At 42.8% G+C, this 19,845-nt stretch overlaps 1 protein-coding gene across 1 annotated transcript in view; it reads left to right on the plus strand.

Annotated features, from left to right (window-relative positions):
* The window catches only part of LOC115085620 (regulating synaptic membrane exocytosis protein 2-like), a 914,496-nt gene that overhangs the window by 46,819 nt on the left and 847,832 nt on the right, over positions 1 to 19,845 (plus strand). Inside the window, exons 4-5 of the mRNA XM_029591858.1 lie at positions 2,947 to 3,070; positions 15,304 to 15,350. Of these exons, the coding sequence (XP_029447718.1) occupies positions 2,947 to 3,070; positions 15,304 to 15,350 (171 nt within the window). The remainder of the gene's footprint in view (positions 1 to 2,946; positions 3,071 to 15,303; positions 15,351 to 19,845) is intronic.

Genomic DNA, 19,845 nt, shown 5'->3' on the forward strand with positions numbered 1-19,845 from the left:
AACGTACACATGCTTACTGTGACTCCAACATCGTTCTAGCTTCAACAGCAAGAGGAAATGTGGAATAAAGGATCTGCACTCACAAAGGGGGGAGTAGCTGGCTTGTTACGGCGGTTACTACCCCAAAGCAAATAAGCCTTACTTCAATTTCTATGCATATACAGCATAGTTCTCTGCTTCAACGGCAGGGGAGAAGAAAAAACTGATACTACACACATCCAGCAGAGCTCTCTGCTTCAACGGCAGGGGAGAAGAAAAAAGGGTTCACACTCACAAAGCGGGGAGTAGCTGGCTTGTTACGGCGGTTACTACCCCAAACCAAATGTGCCTGATACTTCACTTTCGATGCATATCCAGCATGGCTCTCTGCTTCAACAGCATGGGAGAAGAATAAACTGATACTTCAAGCATATCCAGCATAGCTCCCTGCTTCAACGGCAGGGGAGAAGAAAAAACAACCAATAAGAGCTGTATAACATAGTCTGAGTAAATAATCATGGGTGTAGCTTGCTTATTGCGGCGGTTACTACCCCTACTGCCCCTAACTAATCAAGCTAGATATTTCACTTGGATGCAGCTCCATCACTGCTCTCTACATTAATGGTGGGGGTGGAAGGGGAATAGAACAAAGAGCTAAAAGAAACAGATAAGTATGAGAGAAAAAAGTGTGTGAAGCTTGCTGGGCAGACTGGATGGGCCATTTGGTCTTCTTCTGCCGTCATTTCTATGTTTCTATGTTTCTATAAGTGATTGAGGATGGATAAGACAGAAGATGTTTGTGACACTTGGGGATATGCAAGGTTTCTTCCCCTCTCTTCTACATGAGGTCCAGCTTCTGATTCCTTGTTGCTCGCTGAGTGGCATGGTAAGTTAGAAAGTATCAATGGAAAGTAAACAGTTAGGACTGGCATTAGAAAGAGGGATGGATGGTATTGTTGCAAGCATCAGGTTGTTCTGGGCCTGAAACTGAGGACACATAGATGGCCTTTTTGTCTTGTCTGCTGTCTCGCCCCTTCTTTTCCCTCTGTTCTTTGTCTTTCCCTTTATTCTCTTCCTGGCTTCTGTCCTCTCTGTCCAGCTCTTCTCTTTTTTTCCTGTAGTAATCAAAACACCTGCATGTTCCTTCTCATACTTCCTTCAGCCAGATGATGGCTTTTATAGCATGTGCGATCAATGCCTAACATGTGGGCTTGGGTGGGTGATAACATTTCCATATTATGAGATTGGTAAACAGCACATGGTTAAGTGAATAGGGTAATGACTTTAGTGTGCTCTTTATGTCATTTTTTTCATGTCTATGATCATTAGCATATGCTTTACATTATGGTTTACCTTCCGCTGCTAAAGCACATGGTGGTTGTCTTAGCATGAATACTTAAGCTTTTGTGAATATGTTGCTATTTATTGTGTATGCTAAACCAATTTAGCATGCATACTTTTAGTGACTTTTCTTGAATCTGCCCCTTAGAACACACCATGTATAATAAGCATTTTAATAAGTTTGGCAGTAGTGTATGTAAATCTCCACAATGAATGTATTACCTACTATTTCCATTATCATAAATCTCAGGGCTGGAAAAACATTGAAAAGTGGATTGCAAATACTTTTCTGAGTTACTCCATGACTTAGAAATAGATATTAATCTCCAAAAAATGACACTAATTTGAAGAAAAAATAACCACATTACAGATTTCTCTGTCAAAGATCTACCAATCTCTCCAGAAGCATAGCTGTAGGATTATCTGTTGTCTGCTCATTAATATTGTTGACATAGTATTTGGATGGATATTTATTTAAAAAATTGTTTAAGGTAGGATATTTTTAACCTTTATTCTGTAATACAGGTTATTTTATTCATTGTGTTTGCTCAGGAGATATATTTTGGCCCATTTTTAAAAATAATTTTCTGTTTTTTGTTAATCCTATTATTTGGTGAGCTGTTAAGCCTGAGCTCCAGTGCTATTGGATGAATCTTTTGCAAGCACAGATAACAGAGGATGAACTTTTACTTTATTTATATTTGCAATTATGATGGCAGAAAAATTACATAGCAGAAGAATTAAGTTGCACATACCTGTCTATACCATTTGCATGCTCCTCCCTGTTTCCCCACCACATCCTGCACAATCCACTTTCTTCCTGTATCCTTAATTGTTCTACTAATTTGTGCTTTATAGGATGGCAATCTGGACTTGTATATAATGCATTCAAAATCATTAAAATAGAGCATTTAGGACCTCTTTATGAAGGCTTTTTCCTCCATAGATAGAGAATGGGAGAAAAGCCTTAATGAATCCGGTCTATAGTATTTCATGTTGAGATATAATTTTTAGGTAGAAAGAGGGTATTATTGAACATAGCCGTAGAAGTCCAACTACAGAGAACATATTTTTTCAAAGGCATAGTCATCTTGCTTTCTAAAAGAGAAAGGTTTGTACTTTATAAAGCAGGGCTTTCCAAGCCTGTCCTGGGGACCCCCACAGCCAGTTGAGTATCAGGATATCCACAATTAATATGCATGAAATAAATTTGCATATCATGGAGACTCAGTATATACAAATTTATCTCATACATATTCATTGTGGATATCCTGAAAAGTGACTAACTGTGGGGTCCCCAGGACATGTTAGGAAGCTCTGGTATAAGAAATGCTAGCAGAACAGATGTCATATAGGTAATGGTTGTATATTAGTTTAGGATTGTTAAAAGTAGAGTGGAAATATTGCTTTCAGCTAAATGCTGACTGAATGATTCTTCTGTGTAGATTACTCATAAATCCATTTAATCATTTCTATAGCTCAGTAAGGGCCCTAGCTACTAAGCATTTTTCCCCACAGTGAGAGAAAATCTTTAGTAAATAGGCCCCAAAATTTGTTGTAGTCCCTGGAAACAAGCACATGAAATTACTCTTTCTCTATAAGAAAGTTATTATTACTTCAATATAGGTGATGAAGTACTAGAATGGAATGGAAGACTATTGCAAGGTGCTACCTTTGAGGAGGTCTACAACATTATTCTAGAGTCCAAGCCAGAACCACAAGTGGAACTTGTAGTGTCAAGACCCATCGGGTAAGTGTACCTTATTCTTGTTTATTTTTTGGAGAGCATGTTTGGAGTCCAGCAGTTTCTTCCTACTCCTTTGGCCTTCTAGTTCAGTAGAACTGAGGCTAGAGTTCATTGCCATGAGCATTCACTGCAACTATTTATGGTTATTTTTAGCCTTATTTTATGTCCCCTCTAACATACTTTGCCCAGTCATTGCCCTAAATTCAGCTCACAATGAGACTCCCCTTGGGTTATAAATGCTACTTTCATAGAATCCCAACCTCTGGCAGGCTTATGGAACAGAAGACCTGCCTCGGGAATTGAACATAAGCATTCTGCACAACTTTACACAACACTGCCAGTGAGCCACAGAGCTGGCCAATTATTGTTTTCTTTATTCTTGTACATAATAAACTTTTGTAATGCTCTCCCATTTTTCATGAACTCAAGCTAGCTTCTAGATTTCTCTGAATTGGTTCTAGCCTATTTATGTCCTTTTAGAGGTAAGGACTCCAGAACTGGGTACAGTAGTCTAGGTGAGGTCTTACCAGTGATTTGCACAAAGGCATTATCACCTCCTGTTTTCTGCTGGTTATGCCTGCTTTTCTACTTTGAGATCATCAGATAAAATCACCCTAAGCTCTCTCTTCTGGCTGATGCTCATCAGGTTTTCACCTCCTCCCCTGAATTTCTGCATCCCAAATGCATGTCTGTACTTTAATATATTGGATCTTGATTAGTTATCTGGCAGTTAAGATTAAAAACAAAAAAGTGCAATGTAATGCATTAGGAGTGCATAAATCTAAGGGAGCACTATACAATGGGAGTTGAAAAAATGATGTTCAACAGCCAGGAGAGAAACCTTGGGATCATGTCTGATGACCTTAAAGTAACAAAACAATATGATTGATGGTGAGCAGATCCAAATGGATGCTAAATTGCATAGGGAGAGATTTAAACAGCAGAAAAAGGTTATAATGTCTTTGTACAGGTTGTTGGCAAGACCTCATCTGGAATATTGTGACCATTTCTGGAGGCCATACCTCTGAACAGACATAGACAAGATGGAGGTGGTTCAGAGAAGGGCTACCTCAATAGCACAGAGAGTATACCAATAGCCATATTAGATGAGACTGAAGGGCCTAAAAAGGTATATCCTGGAGAAGTGGATAGTCAAAAGGATATGTTAGTGACTTTCAACTACCTCAAGCACAAGAAGCAAAAATGTTTCAGTGGAAAGGAGATTCTAGAACAAGAGGTCATGATATGTGGTTTAGAAGGAATAGACTTTTCTCACAGCTACAACCATATGGGACCTCCTCATTATGTTTTTGTCTGTGGAGGCACTGGTTATATTTTTCTTTGCTCTTGGAAGAGAAAATTGTTTTTGCATCAGACTGGTCTCCCAATCCTTTAATAGCCGATTAAATATGTTTTTGGCCCTTCTCAGATTTTGTTCTTCTCATTGCTGATCGCTCTTCCCAAGTGGGTTTCTTTGTATGTATTACCTTGATTCAGCCTCTCATAGCAATTTAAACTGTTTCACAAATATAGCTGAGTTTAATTTCACTTGTCTTTCTATCTTACTATGACCGAGAAGAAGACCAGAGGCTGCAAACACTGCTCCCACTGCTACTTCAAGATATTCTTTACAGATCATCACAAAGTTTGCATGCTCTTCTTGGGGCTAAGGTATGATGTCCTTTTGTGTGGCATCTGCTCATATGTGTTATCTAGGTCCATAAAATCCTGACAGCTGCGACTGCAAAATATCACTGCTGTCAAAGAAAAGTCAGGTTCATTGACTTTGGCACCAAAGGCTATGATTCTGAAGGATCCTTGCCACTGACACATTGAACTTTGTGTCAGTGCCAAGGAAATCTCCTCTTGCCTTGGCTTCAATATCAATGCATGAGCCTAAGAGTAGTGAGCACTCTCATGCTTGGCATTTGGCACCTGAGCTGGGTTCCTCAGATCATATTCAGGTGTTAGAGTACAATACACCAAGCACCAGAGACCCTCTGAAACATTAACATCAATATTCTTCAATTGAAAGACCTGAGAGCAAAGAGGCTGGATCATTGTTCTATATTCTTCTAAAGCAGCTGCATTCAGAGGACAGCTCATCCATTCTTAGTCCAGTCAACCACCATTGATTCTTCCCCTTTGGCCACTAGGATTCTTCACTTTTGGCTTCACCACCTGAGTCCACTTAGGTTTGAGATTTTTGAAAGAAAGTGGACAACAGTATCCTTGGAGGCCCTCGATCATCACCTAGTGGATCTAGATACCAGCACTGCACACCTCAGTGAAAAATGTGCCAATTGAAGTGATCCTTGAGATCTTTGACCTGGTGCCAAGCAGTTTGGCACTGAAATTGGCATTTTAATGCCAGGATTCAATGTTGGCATTTTCTGCACCATGTTGAAGCTGAACTATTTTAGAGATGAAGCCTCATCTGTTGCTCTGCAAAAATCGACCCCAATTCTAAAAAGTCATACAAGGATCATATTACGTCCAAGAATCAAGGATCAGTGCTTTCTGAGACTTCAGCTCCTCTCTTAATATCAGCCTCTACATTTGAACAGTCTTGGAAGTCACCTCATAGATTATGGATCTGAAGAGGAATATTCTCTGTGTCTCTCACTGGCCCAAACAAGAAACAATTTTTTTTTCCATGAACGAGATGGTTTCCTCATTCTACTCACCCTTGTCAGCAATTGAGATACAGATCACACTCTAATGATTGCAGAAGCTCAAGGTCCCAGGGAGTAATGTTGTCAAAAACAGGGATGTGTTCTTGACTAGATCCAGAGGACGTAGAATTCCAGTCTCTATGCCAGGGAATCTACCTGTAGAAAGGCTAAGGTTTTATGAATATTGCTGGTCCTCTGTAACCTCTGACAGTTGGGTTCTCTGAATTGTAAAGGAAGACTACAGATTATATTTACTGGAGATTCCTTCAGGTCATACACCAGCCTCCCTGGGATTTACTGCAAATAGAGCAGTCCTCTCTTATATAGTCCTATGTGGTCAAATCTGTCCTACCACAGGAGAAAGGGCAGGGATTTTGTTATGCCCAGGCAGGCCTGTAACTTGAAAGGCATGTCAAGACTCATAGGTGTCGATTTTAAAAGGAGCGCACATACGTCCATGTGCACATGGTTCCCATCACATGCACATGGACACACCGATTTTATAACATGTGCGTGCCGGCACACGCATGTTATAAAATCTCATAGACTTGTGTGCTGGATTTTTAAAAGCCTTGCGCGCATGCGCGGGTAGTGCACGCGGGGGCGTGAATTGTAGAGCGGACTGGGAGAGAACTTTCGTATCCCTAACCTTTCCTTTCTACCTCTCCTCTCTCCTCCCTGACCCCTAACCTAACCCTAACTAATCCCATTTTTTTTTGTTTTTTGCCTTAATGCTCTGTTAGTGCAGAAGCAACTTCCGTGTGCCAGCCCGGCGTGCACTTCTGCAGGACAGCAGCTAATGGTGCTGTCCCTGCCCGCCCCCTGCCCACCTGGCCCGCATCTTCTGACAGGCTTAGCACTTGTGCACATATCATGGTTCACGTGCATGGCCGGGCCTGTTATAAAATGTGCACAGTGCACGCAAGGCCCTGCTACAAGTTGTAAACTCCGAAATTACGCATGTGGGCCTTTGAAAATTTACCTGATAATGTTAGAGTCTTGGCCAGTGTTGATTGCCCATATGAGACTGGTCTCTTTTGAGGAAATTTGCAGGGATATAATGAGCTCAGGTTACACATTCACATCACATTGCGGCTTGGATGCTACATCTGATACAACAGTAGGTTTGGTAAATCTGTCCTTCAGTCTTTGTGAGGTGTTTAATCAAACTCTATCCCACCTAGGATTTGATTTTATTATTTTAGGTTGTCTTCCAAGAAAAATGATAAAATGCAAAATAGTCAACAAAAAATATGTTCTCTATCAATTGGTGTTTTTTTCTAGACATTTTCCCCTTTTTGGAAAGGTACCTCTTAGACAGCGTGTCATACTTGTGTGACTAATTATGTTTGCTTGTCTTTGGAGAAAACTAATTTGCTTACCTATAGTGGGTGTTCTCCTTGTATAGCAGCATAATCAGTTACACACACGCTCCCTCCTCTCCTTAGAGTTTGCTTTTTCTGAAAAGGTATTCTATAAAACTGAAGAGGTCCTGAGCGATGGCACCTATGCAGGGAGTTTGGCACATGCCCAGAAAAGCCTTCTAAGCTTACCCAGAAGTGCTTAAGAAGATGCTCTATGTCTTTCTTGTTGGATGACATCACTCACTTGTGTGGCTGATTATGCTGTTGTCAATGGAGAACACTTGTTTTAGGTAAGCAACTTAGTTTTCCTGTGATATTTTAGTTGCATTTTGGATACAATATAGATTCACATCAATCTCACAGGACAAGAAGGATGGTAGTCCTCACATATGGGTGACATCACAGGATGGAGCCCTGTATGGAAAACATTTCTTTCAAAGTTTCTGTAAAGCTTTGACTGACACTGGCACACTGAGTGCCCTGAGCATGCTCTGCCTGCAATTATCCCTGTGACCACAGATGTCTCCCTCAGTGGTCTCTGTGAGAAATTCTAATATTTTTTCCTTACGGAAACACTTAAACTTTTACTTCACAAACACTTTTTCCCTGCACGGGTCTCCCTTCGCGTACATTTATTCGACGCTCGGTGAGTACTATGCCCTGTTTTTTGGTCGGTTCCTGTCACCTCTCTGGCCTGCCAACCGAATTGCGGCCTTCCCTCTCCCTGTGTTTTCATAGTTAGCCACACATAGCCTGTGAGCGTCCCTCTGTGACACTATGCCTGGTTATTAGCGCTAGTGGGACAGGGGCTTCCACGGTTTCTATTGTCGCCAGGGCCTCTGTCGAATCCAGGACCTTCGATTTCCTCGGTACCCTCGAGCTGTCGATGCTCCCATCGCTACCGTAGGTATCCCCTTCCCGACCGTCCTGCATTTTTCGATGCCATCGGTACCCCTCCCCCATGGCACATTGATGCCATCGTTCCCTGCATCGATTCTATCAGTGCCATCCATGTTTTCATCCATGGCACTGATTTTTCCCTGGGTTTCATCGATGCCATCATTGCTCGGATGGATGCCATCGATGCACACCCTTGTGTTGTCGATGCAATCGATACCTGGGTCTATGCCATCGTCTCCCAGAGCATTTCCATCGATGCCAGGGTCATTTACATTGATGCCATCATTTATTTTATCGATGTCATCGATGCCAGGACACTTTCATCAATGCCATCGTCGATTCCATTGGTGCCATCGATGCCCAAGTGGATTCTATCAATGCCGTCATTGATTCCATCTATGCCTAGGTCAATTCCTTTGGTGGTGTCAATGCCTGGGTCGATTCCATCGATGCCATTGATGCCTGGGTCGATTCCATCGATGGCATCGATTCCAATGTTGATTCCATCGGTGGCATCAATGCCAATGCCGATTCCATCGATGCCAATGTCGATTCCATCAATGGCATCGATGCCAATGCCGATACCATTGGTGCCCATGTCGGTGCCATCGATGCCTATGCTGATACCATTGATGCCAATGATGCCATTGGTGCCCAAGTCAATCCTATCGATGCCATTGATGCCCATGGCCATGCCGTTGATGCCGTCTGCACCCGCCTCCATACATCGATGCCGTCGACACCCACGTCATTTCCATCGATGTCTTTGATGTTCCTATCGATGCGGTCATTGACTCCATTGATGCCGGCATCATTTTTTCCGATGCAACGATGTTTTTCGATTTCTTGATGCCACATCGTTTCCATAGATACCTACGCTGATGCCATCAGTGCTTTTGTCACTATTATCCTTGCTCTGCCTGGGTCATCGACGTTTTTCATATATATATTTTTGACGATGCCCTCGAGGCCGCTTCGGCCACCATTGACACCGTTAATACCAACATAGCACCTCCACATAATGCCCTTGCCTAAACACAGTGCTCCATGCTTTGGGTTCTTATTAAAGCCCCGTATTAGTCTACGACACTACATAGTGCCAGGAGCAGTGCAAGCATGCTGACAGTCCGTCAACATTCGCCATCCAAGACATCGAGGGCATCCACGTTGGCGCTGGGGAAAGACCGGGCCGAGCACTGTGGCACTCATTGTCACCGGCACAGTGACCGTCCGCCACCGACGTCATCCAGCACATCGGTACTATCCTTCTCGGTGCTGGAGAATGCCCGGGCCGAGCAACATCACCACTGCCATCGTCCCTGTTCTGCACAATGCTGGCAGTCCTTCGTGCTCCAGAAACACCGGAACGAGTTCCGAAGAATTCTGGACTGGTGTCACGACACATCGAGCTGCTGCAACGAGGGCCGGGTTCACGAGTCATAATGACTCCCCTGAACTGAGACGTGCCCCACCGACATTGGTGCGGGATTGTGGCCCTCCACAAATTACTGTGGTAGCACCAGCCATTCTCAGCCTGTCTTCCCTATACCTGCGCTACCATACCAGGTTTCAGAGTTGAGACGGACGTTATGTCTGACAGGCTACCCCTCGATGATTCCTGAAATCCACGGAGCCATCAATCTTCACCGGCTCATCCTTCTATGATCCACGTCGGATGGTAAGTACTCTAATTCTGCTTCAGCAGCATTCCCAATGAGATCTGTTCTCTAATTCGAGCCACATGGTTCGAAAGGTTCTAGGTTGTCTGTCTTCCAAGAACCATATTAGTGTCACATATCCTATTGCCAGCTGTGTTAGACACCATACCAAGAGAACCTCTCTACCAATTATTTGGGATTGCATCAGGATATCCTCCCGTTGTCAGCAACGGGACCCTGTACTGATTAATACTCTGGCTTCTGGTTCCTAATTCAGGACTGAAGTTCCAGATGAATTCGCTGATCTGCTAAACACGAGATCCAGCAAATACTGCCTCAAGTGTAAGTCCACCTCAAAACCTGGCAACAGGTCTCGACGTTTTCTTGTACAGCACACAGAAAGGCGGGTAAGACTTTACTGCTTACGCTCCCTTGGGAGGTTACATGATATCCAGGTTACATCAGCCCCGCCAGTTGGACACCTCCGGGTCTCTCAACTTGCCAGATGTCAGAGCGGCCACCCCACTCTGTACCAAGATTCACGGTACACTCCCCCGGACGCTACAAAGTGCAGGAGGGAGGGGGGTTGGGGAGTTTTAATTTCACTATTCTTTCTTTCAACAGAAAGTAGTTACTCTCCGCCCATCCTGGACCTCAGAAATACCAACTTTCTTCAGAAGGCATAGGTAAAATGGTTTCTCTCGTCACCATGCTTCCATATCGCAGTAAGTAGATTGCCTCTAATCTTTCTATGTGCTTCATGGTGAGTCAACAATATTACAGTCCCAAGCTCTGCCGGTTGCACCAGCTTCGGCAACTGGGGTATTTCATTAAATCACTATCGGTGACTGCTGTTTCTCTACGGAGTACAACATCATTCACATTTTTCCTTGCATGGACAGCTGCATAACCACAGTCAATCCAAGCAAGGAGCTCTAACTTGTTCATGACTCACTATAAATCTACTACCTGGGATTGCTGTCACTGCCATAAATCCCTTATAGAACACTTCTGGACACCACAGTCACAATGACCTTCCTGTCCAGCAACCGCGCAGACATTCTAACAAATTCTATATGTCCCTGCGTGCATATTCCATAACTTTAGCCCCTCAGTTCTTTCATTGTCGGACCATGGGGTTTTTTCACTATGCACTTTCCTCATAGATCCAAAATTGCTATGGGTTAGGTTCAGTGAAATTTTATTATCAGTGGGTCTAAGCTGTTCAACCGCTTTCGTCCCTCATCCATATTGCAGATCTAGAACCAAAACCTAGTCTGCTCCTGCTAATGCTCGCATTTACTCAGGGTTGTGAAGTTTGACCTAACATCTTCTCAACCAAATATGCGTTTATTCCGCTCCAGGCACAGTTTCACATGAACTTCCTGGAGCTTGTAGCCATGAAAATAGGGATGTGAATCGTTTTTTGATGATTTAAAAAAATCGTCAGATATTTTTTAAATCGTCAAAAATCATTAGAGTCGCGATACAATAGAAATTCCCCCGATTTATCGTGAAAAATCGTAAATCGGGGGAGGGCGGGAAAACCGGCACACCAAAACAACCCCTAAATCTACCTCGACCCTTTAAAACAAAACCCCACCCTCCCGAACCCCCCCAAAATGTTTTAAATTACCTGGTGGTCCAGTATGGGGGTCCCGGCGCGATCTCCCCCTCTCGGGCCATCGGGGCCATTTTAGCTGCCACTAATATAAATGACGCCGATGGCCCGATAAAAATAAAACCCAACCAACCCTTTAAAATGACCCCCTTGACCCCCCCAAAACCTTTTAAAATTACCTGGTGGTCCAGCGGGGGCGCGATCTCCCGCTCTCGGGCCATCGGCTGTGTTAATAAAAATGGAGCCGATGGCCCTTTGCCCTTACCCTGTGACAGGGCAAAGATAGCACCGGAGCCATTTTGAATATTGGCAATATGGCCTGAGTGCAGGAGATCGCTCCCGGACCCCCGCTGGACCCCCAGGGACTTTTGGCCAGCTTGGGGGGGGGCCTCCTGACCCCCACAAGACTTGCCAAAAGTGCAGCGGGGGTCCGAGAGCGACCCTCCTGCACTCAGGCCGTATTGCCAATATTCAAAATGGTGCCGGCGCTACCTTTGCCCTGTCACAGGGTAAGGGCAAAGGGCCATCGGCGCCATTTTTATTAACGCAGCCGATGGCCCGAGAGCGGGAGATTGCTCCCTGCGCTCCCGCTGGACCATCAGGTAATTTTAAAACCTTTTTGGGGGGTTCGGGAGGGTGTTTTGATTATCGGATCGGGCGCAGCCGATAATCAGAACTCAAATCGGGCTGGGCGATAAAAATTTTAAGATTTGGATAGGAACCAGAACCGATCAGATTCCGGTTCCGATTCACATCTCTAATGAGTTATGCCCTTATGCCTTCCAATACTGCCTCTACAACAAATCTTTGAGCATACAGACAGACAGCATAGGGACAATGTGCTTTTCCAACACACAAGCATGCATAACCTCTTAGCTGCTCTGCTAGGAAGCTCCGCAGCTCTACCCTTGGCCCTTGCTTGCTCCATGCATCCTCGGGCCACTTATCTAACAGACTTACTGAACGCACTATCAAACCTTCTCCATATAGGTTTCCATCCTCTTGAATGGTCTCGGACTACATGTGTAGTGAGAGAAATCTTCTAGCGCCAAGGTCAACCTAACTTGCCCTCTGCGTCTGCATCGAACCATACAATGCACGGATTCTCCTCCCTACACATGTTTCCAATGCATTCCCATAGGCGCCTTTGTTCCATCAAGGCCCTCTTATAAGTGTCTCTTCCGCTGCCTCTCATAGGCAGCACTCTTCTAATGCTGAAACGGGACAGGGTTCACTGTTCCTCAGACCCACGTCCTGGCCGAGACCAGTATGCTTCCCATACTTCTTGGTCTATCACACCAGTAACCAATTCGCCTTCTCACAAGTCAGTCTCATATCATAGACTCACTGATGTTCTCAGGTACTAGTAGCATCACAAAAACCCTTCCACACCCAAATCCTACCATTCAAAACGGCAGGATTTACCACATGACACTTACAAAAGGGTTTTACTCTTTTTCTTTTTTCTACACCACTCTTTTTTCTTACTCCCTCGGATTCTGCTCCCCAGACATCCTTCACATGGGTACATCTCGGTTCAAATTGGCGTACCACTTGGGAGTGGGGATACCCATTTAACGGTCAACCCCTTCTGAGTCAGCTTACCATGGCTTATCCACTGATCAAGCCGCCTCTGTTTTCACTAGTCATGGAATGGGATATGTAATTCGTGCATACAAGACTCATACGTTCTCCATTCGAGCCTTTCCGTTCCTCTCACTTAACAGTCTGCCATGGGGAACTGTTTCCCTCATAGACATCACTTCTACCAACAGGGTCAGTAAGTTACACACCTTGTTAGATACGCACCCGACCCTGCGTTCCTCCGTGAACGAGTGGTTTTACGTTTTCAACTTCATATCCTTCTTAAGGTAGACGTTGCATCTCACCTTACTCAGAATATACTCTGCCCACTTTCCCAACACCTCTCTCTCACCAAAGCGAGAGGGTTTTTCCACTCCTTGGACTGTAATAGTGCACTTGCATTCTATCTAGACAGCACTACACTCCATAGGAATTCCACCTAACTCTTTCCTTCTGTGGCAAGAGCCAAGCTACGAATTCCAGTAGGCTAACAGACCTATTCCTCCTAATTGACAGTCTGTATCTCTTTTTCCTACCAACAAGCAGGCATTTCACTACAACACTGTGTGTAACCACACTCTGTTCTATCCGTCCCAGCCTCCATAGCTTACCTTCGGCCGATGCTGCTTGTACATATTTATCAGGCTGTGACCTGGAGCTCTCTCCATACCTTCGCAGCCATTATTGCTTAGATACGACTAGCCGGCATGCTCCATGTTTGGCCAGTCCGTCTACTCCTATTCTTTTCGGTTTAACTACCCAACATCCTTCCACCAACCTGTTAAGGATTTCAGGATGCTCTCTGTTCCAAATTCCACCCCCGTCATTGCGCCTTTTTCACATCTTGGGTGCATTTGGTGCATTCTCAGGCATCCTCAGCTCGGTACTCACCTATTTGTGAGGACTACCATCCTGCTTGTCCTGTGAGAAAGCAAATGTTGCTTACCTGTAACAGGTTGTTCTCACAGGACAGCAGAATGTTAGTCCTCACGAAACCCACCCGCCACCCCGCGGAGTTGGGTCTATATACGTTTTTACTTTTATTTTAGTTTCGCTTGCGCTTTTTGCTATAAGACGAGACTGAGGGAGGCACCTGTGGTCACAGGGATAATTGCAGGCTGAGCATGCTCAGTGCACTCAGTGTGCCAGTGTCAGTCAAAGCTTTATAGAAACTTTGACAGAAAAGTTTTCCATACAGGGCTCCATCCTGTGATGTCACCCATATGTGAGGACTAACATCCTGCTGTCCTGTGAGAACACCTGTTACAGGTAAGCAACATTTGCTTTTGTTCAGTTTCTATACCCTTTCTTGGATTACCCAATTATTTTTATTATTTTTTTTCTCATGTTTCTAATTAGATTTTAGTCAGACATGAGGTAGTAGTGAGGAATTTCGTTGATTGGGAGGTGGTTGAGAGCAGTGGGGAGTGTCTAAGTGGTTATTATAATGTTTTTATTGTGTTTTATTGTTTGCATTTTTTTGATTTACACCTAGGATCTGGTTCTGTGGTATATAAGCAATAAATGAAATGTATTTATTATCATTAGGTATTCTTGATTAATTGCAATGTCTTACATTTTTATGTTAATGCAACGTGCATTGAATAAATTTCATACAAACCATTTATAAAAGCATTATAGCAAGTATAATCCTAATACAATTAGAAAAAAGCTAAGAAGCGGAATAGACTTTCTTAATAAGACATGGTCATAATATCAGGTCTAAACCTAAATAAAAGCAAAGCCCTAAATATTAATAATCAATAATAAAACATTATTGTGGATACAATCACAATAAACTAAATAAAACATAACAAACTAGTAACTTTCTAAAAAAGACTATCATAAAACAGGTCTGTTCAAGAAATGGCTTAAACTGAGCTAGACACCAAATGGTTTACTTATGTTACGTATTTTCTATTTTACTATCTGATATTTCATTGATCAAATGCTTGACTTTATCCTTCTATATAGGACTGGCTATTTCCACCAGTAAAACATTGTTTTATCAGTGGAAATGGCTCTTTGATTATTTCTTGCCCTCATCGAATGTACTTTACCTGGGAAAGGAAACTACATGCATAGTTTCCAATGGAAAAATGACCCACAGAACAAGCAGGCACACATTTCTATGAGTAATTTTTCTGGGGTCAGTAATCAAAGCTAAACAACTCCCATAGTTTTACTTTGATTATTGGTACAAACCATGGTGGTAAAAACTATCACTGTATTTTTTAACAAAGGATGTAATCTGATTATTTACCCCTTGTTGGCTTGTGGTTCAGTTGCTCATTCACTTATTAAAATGTTCAAGTGATACCCTATACATTCACTATTGCTTACTATAACAAACATATGCAATACTGTACAGTAATGAAAGACTGTATTTAATGAATGACAAGTAATCAGTCTTCTATGCTTTCTAATATTTCAGAGATATACCTAGAATACCTGATAGCACACATGCACAACTGGAGTCCAGTAAGTTTCATTCTAAGGTTAAATATATTTCTATCTATCCTATATGTATGTTTGATCTGTTATCCCTTAAATGGCCAATATTCAGTCTTTATGTCTGGCTAAGTTCAGGATGGTATTTCAAATTCCCCACATGATGAATACCTTTGGTTTATCCAGCTAAGTAGTTAGTCAAACAAAACTTAGGTGGATAACCTGGAGGTGTTTCAGGAGATGGAGTTAAGTTATCTGGCTAAGACCTAGATTCATCATTTTGCTATAAATTTCACACGAATAGCACCCAAGCTAAAAAAAAGTGGTGTAGTTAGGATAATTTTTGAGCTACTGCAATACATGTTAAATTTATCACACCTATGAAGTGTCCAGACAAGCATTTCCTTGTTTTGGGCTGCTTAGAGAGAGAGAGAGAGAGTCAGACTCTTTTTAAGACTCTCATATTAGTCAACTATTTATACCACTGTAGGACAGGCAACTAATACTCGAGGTGAGTTTTTGCTGGTGTTTTAGGGTTGGGGGGCAGTTTTACATGCACAGTCAGAAGTACGAACAGCACCCCAGACACACTCTCTCTTTCTCTCTCCCTCCCCCCCCCCCCCGAAATGGATTTGCACAGCATAATGCCAGGAAAAAAGGTATAGTTATTTCTGACATTTTAAATGCCCTTCATTTTCATAAACTCCTCACTTTTGACTAAAATTAAAAAATTTGCATATGCATCTTGCGATGCAATAAATAACGCTTGAGTTATGGCATTATCGTGGGCATTAGGGTCCTAACGCCCGTGATAAGGCCCTAATGTAATATGATGAATGACCCCATAAGTTAGCTGGACATCTTTGGGACTACTTGAAATATGCATCTGACAAAGTGGACTCTTTTCTCGAAAGCCCATGCCTCAATTAATTGGTTAGTCTATAAGATGCCACCTGCCGCTTGTCAATTTTAGCCGGATAAGTTTATCTGGCTACTTTATCCACTTTCCAGCCAGCTGAATATTGGCCTGTTAAAGTCTTTTGATATTTTTTTCCTGCATAGACAAACAAAAACAATGATATAGTAATTAAAGAAAGATACATTTGGGTAAATTTTAAAGATATGAAGCATTTTCTTCCATTTATATCTATGGGAAAAATCCTTAATGAATCAGGCCTTCATTTGTTATGAGGTAAAAACAGATTCAATTGTGAAAGTCAACTGTTTTCAGATAAGTGGATTTCAGCCAACTAAAACTATGTAAATACTTTCACAACATGCACAAACTTGCCTGCATAAAACAAGAGGGAACATGGTATACATAGGGTATACATTCATAATTTGTGTAACCTGTCCTAATTTCTGGCAGGGCACAGGTGATTTCTGGTTGGAGGTCATCCCTCCTGTGGGGGTTTTCCTGACAAGGGGGAATGAATCAGTCTTTCAAGGCCCTCAGATATTTTCTTCTGTCCTGAATATCTTCTGCAAACTAGTCCAGGAAAGCTCCCAAAAAACTACAAACCACATGGTTGATGATGTCCAGCAATTAAATCCTTTACACCCATTTTCAGCACCATCTGTCTAATATAGCTGGATAACTTTAGGGCTCCCGAATAGCAGCCCTAAACTTAGCCAGATAAATTTATCTGGCTAACTTTGACAAAGCTGGGTATATTCAGTGGTGTTCCTGCAACGATGAATATCCCCGCAAACTTAGCCAGATAAATTTATCTGGCTAGCTTTGCTAGCCAGCCAGTGTCTGAAAATGAACTTCTTTATATTCATTTTTTTTTATTTTGTCACTCTTTCTTTTTCTGGCCTGTCATAGTAAGGTTGAGGCTGTCAGGCTTCTTTTCCTTTAAATATTTCTACACCTCTCATTTCTTATTTGCTATTATGTCAATAAGAACTTGCAATGAATAATGCAGAAATTGAGGTACAGCTCAAACTGGAAAAACTGGGGAATGCAATAGAAAATATCTTTAAAGTATTTTTTTAAAAACTAGTCTTAAAAACACACTAATTCTGAGAAACATAGGAATAGTCAGCCAGAAGGTTGGATAACTTTGTCCCACTAAAATTTGACCGAAATTCAATATGTAGTAGACACTGCTTCATCTGATGCTATACAATTTTTACTTGTTTGCAATGGAAATAATACTACTACTATTACTACTCCTCATGCATGTTTATCTTAATCTTCTAAGAATGCATGTAGGATTGTACATGGGTTGCAGGGTGCTAGAAGAACATTGTTCCTTCCTTGAAGGTCTGTATTATCAGAGAAAGTCAGGAAAGTGATCTCTTTGGGGAACTCAAAGCAGTCTCATAGAAATTTATTTTTATATCGCTATAAGTAAACTGGATAATCGGTATAAGGCTGCAAATCTAAAAATAATACAATTATTGCATTTATTTTATCTTACTAAGGAAGAAAGGTATATACAATTATTTTTAAGCACCATTAGTTGTTACTGGAATTTCTTAGCTGCTCCAACTCTTGAGTGACAATCTGTATTATTCATGCGTCATTCTTTTCTGCACATTTCATCGCTTTTTCAAGAACATCAGTTTGCAGCTGTAATAAAATGTTCCCCAGGCTCCAATCTTCCTTTTATTATCATCATGCCATGATCATCTCTTAAATCCAGAAATTATGGATTCAAATAATTATGCTCTGTAGCCTAAAAAGGGCCCTATAATTTCTCAAGAGAACATCTATGTGGTATACGTCTTAGTTTTATTGTTTAGCTTAGTCATTGTTCAACAATACACAGTTAATGTACAATCTTTATCCAAACTGAATGAGCCCACAAAGATACATTTAACATACTTTAGATAAATTAAACTGGTGAAATACTGATATAGGAGGGAGGGATGAAATGGTATTTCTGCCCAACTCCTGTTATGACAGTTGATACTTGAAAGAGTGCTAGAGGTACAGTCGAGTGGTTTCCAAGCATTTTTGGATATTGAAATTCTAAACTGCACTTGGAATTTCAAAATGTAACATTTATGTCCAGCCAGTCAATGGGTATTGACAGTATTGTCTGACTTCAACATGCCGGCTGAATTGCTGGGGATGGGGGTGAGGAGTGGATATGTGGATATGTGGATATGTGGAGAGGCTTAGGAAGAGTTTGGGAAGGGTATTTGTGAGATTCTGTGTTGGAATATGAGTGGTAGTAGGTGGGTGTTTTGTGTGGGAGCAGGGGAAAGGCTGTGATGTGTATTTCTGTGGAGGTGCCTTTTGATACCATCCTTTGCCAGTTGCTTCAGTTATTTTCCTTGTCTTTGACTCTTTCTGCCTGTGCTACTCTATCCCAAAGTGCTGGTAGGTTTTTTGTATGTGTGTGTTTTGGGGTGAGGGAAAAGGGAAGAGGGAAGAGGGAAGAGGTGGTGGGCTAGGTGGTGGTGCGAGTGTTTGGAATTGTTGCTACACATGGACCCTTGGCCCAAGGTGGAGTTGGCGCAACCTGTTGGGCAAACCCTGCAGGTCCCCACCGCCAGGAAGCAAGGCCGGTCAGGAAGCAGAGGCAAGCGGATGCTTCACCAGGGCCAGCCCACGTTCCCCGCAGGTTGAGCCATTGGATGCTGGGGCCGGTTGGTCTTAGGTAGCCTTTCTGTATGACTGGTCCCGAGGGCGGCCAAGGAAGTAGGGCGAGGTCAATTCCAGTCCGAGTTCTGGGCAGGTGGCTGAGGGCGAGGTAAGTTCCGTTTCAAAGTCTGGGCAGGTGGCTAAAGGCAAAGTCAGCTCCGTTCCGAGGTCTGGGCAGGTGGCTAAAGGCAAAGTCAGTTCTGGTCTGAGGTCGAAGAGAAGGGAGAGACACAAAGGCTACTTGGAGGGCTAGTCCACACTGGAGGCCAGAAGCACGTAGAAGAACTTGTTGCCAAGTCGTAGGGCAACCGGAGAAGCTCCCTTAAGAAGTCCAGGGTTCCTGACATCAGCTAGGGGCTGGGCCTGGTTTTCCCGCCGTGGCCCTTTTAAGGGGCGGAGTCCTGGCATGTGCGCGAGCTAGGGGAGGATCGGTTTTGGCTGTGTCGGAGGCATTATGTGGCTGAGGGAAAGCCCGGGCAGCCGGGGAACAGCAGAAGCGGCTTGCCGCTGCGGCAAGAGCCCCCGAGGGAGCCAGGACAGCCAGGCCGTGGGTAAGAGGAAGCGCCCATGGTCTGTTGGCACCGGCGGCGCTAACAGGAATGCTGCATTGGTAAGCATTCTAACATATCAACAGCTTCTAACGGTTTCCTGTAGAAGAAATGGGCAGTTTTTGGGGAAGGCTTGGTTCTTTGAAAATACTCAGCTGATATTTCTGGTTTTTGATCTTTTCTGAGATATTTACATTTTCTTCTTGCATTTCAAATGTGTTGAATTTCTGTCCATTTTATGGAGAGTATTTTATGGAGAGTTATTGTGTCTGTGGACAGACAGACTGACTTCCCTTTTATATAATTCTTTTCAACATTCTATATGTTGGAAAGCATAAAAATGCCTGGCAACCATTCTTTCAAGTATGGATACCTGTAG

The sequence above is a fragment of the Rhinatrema bivittatum genome, chromosome 2 (genome assembly GCF_901001135.1).
Source record: "Rhinatrema bivittatum chromosome 2, aRhiBiv1.1, whole genome shotgun sequence".
In the NCBI taxonomy this organism is placed as follows: Eukaryota; Metazoa; Chordata; class Amphibia; order Gymnophiona; family Rhinatrematidae; genus Rhinatrema; species Rhinatrema bivittatum.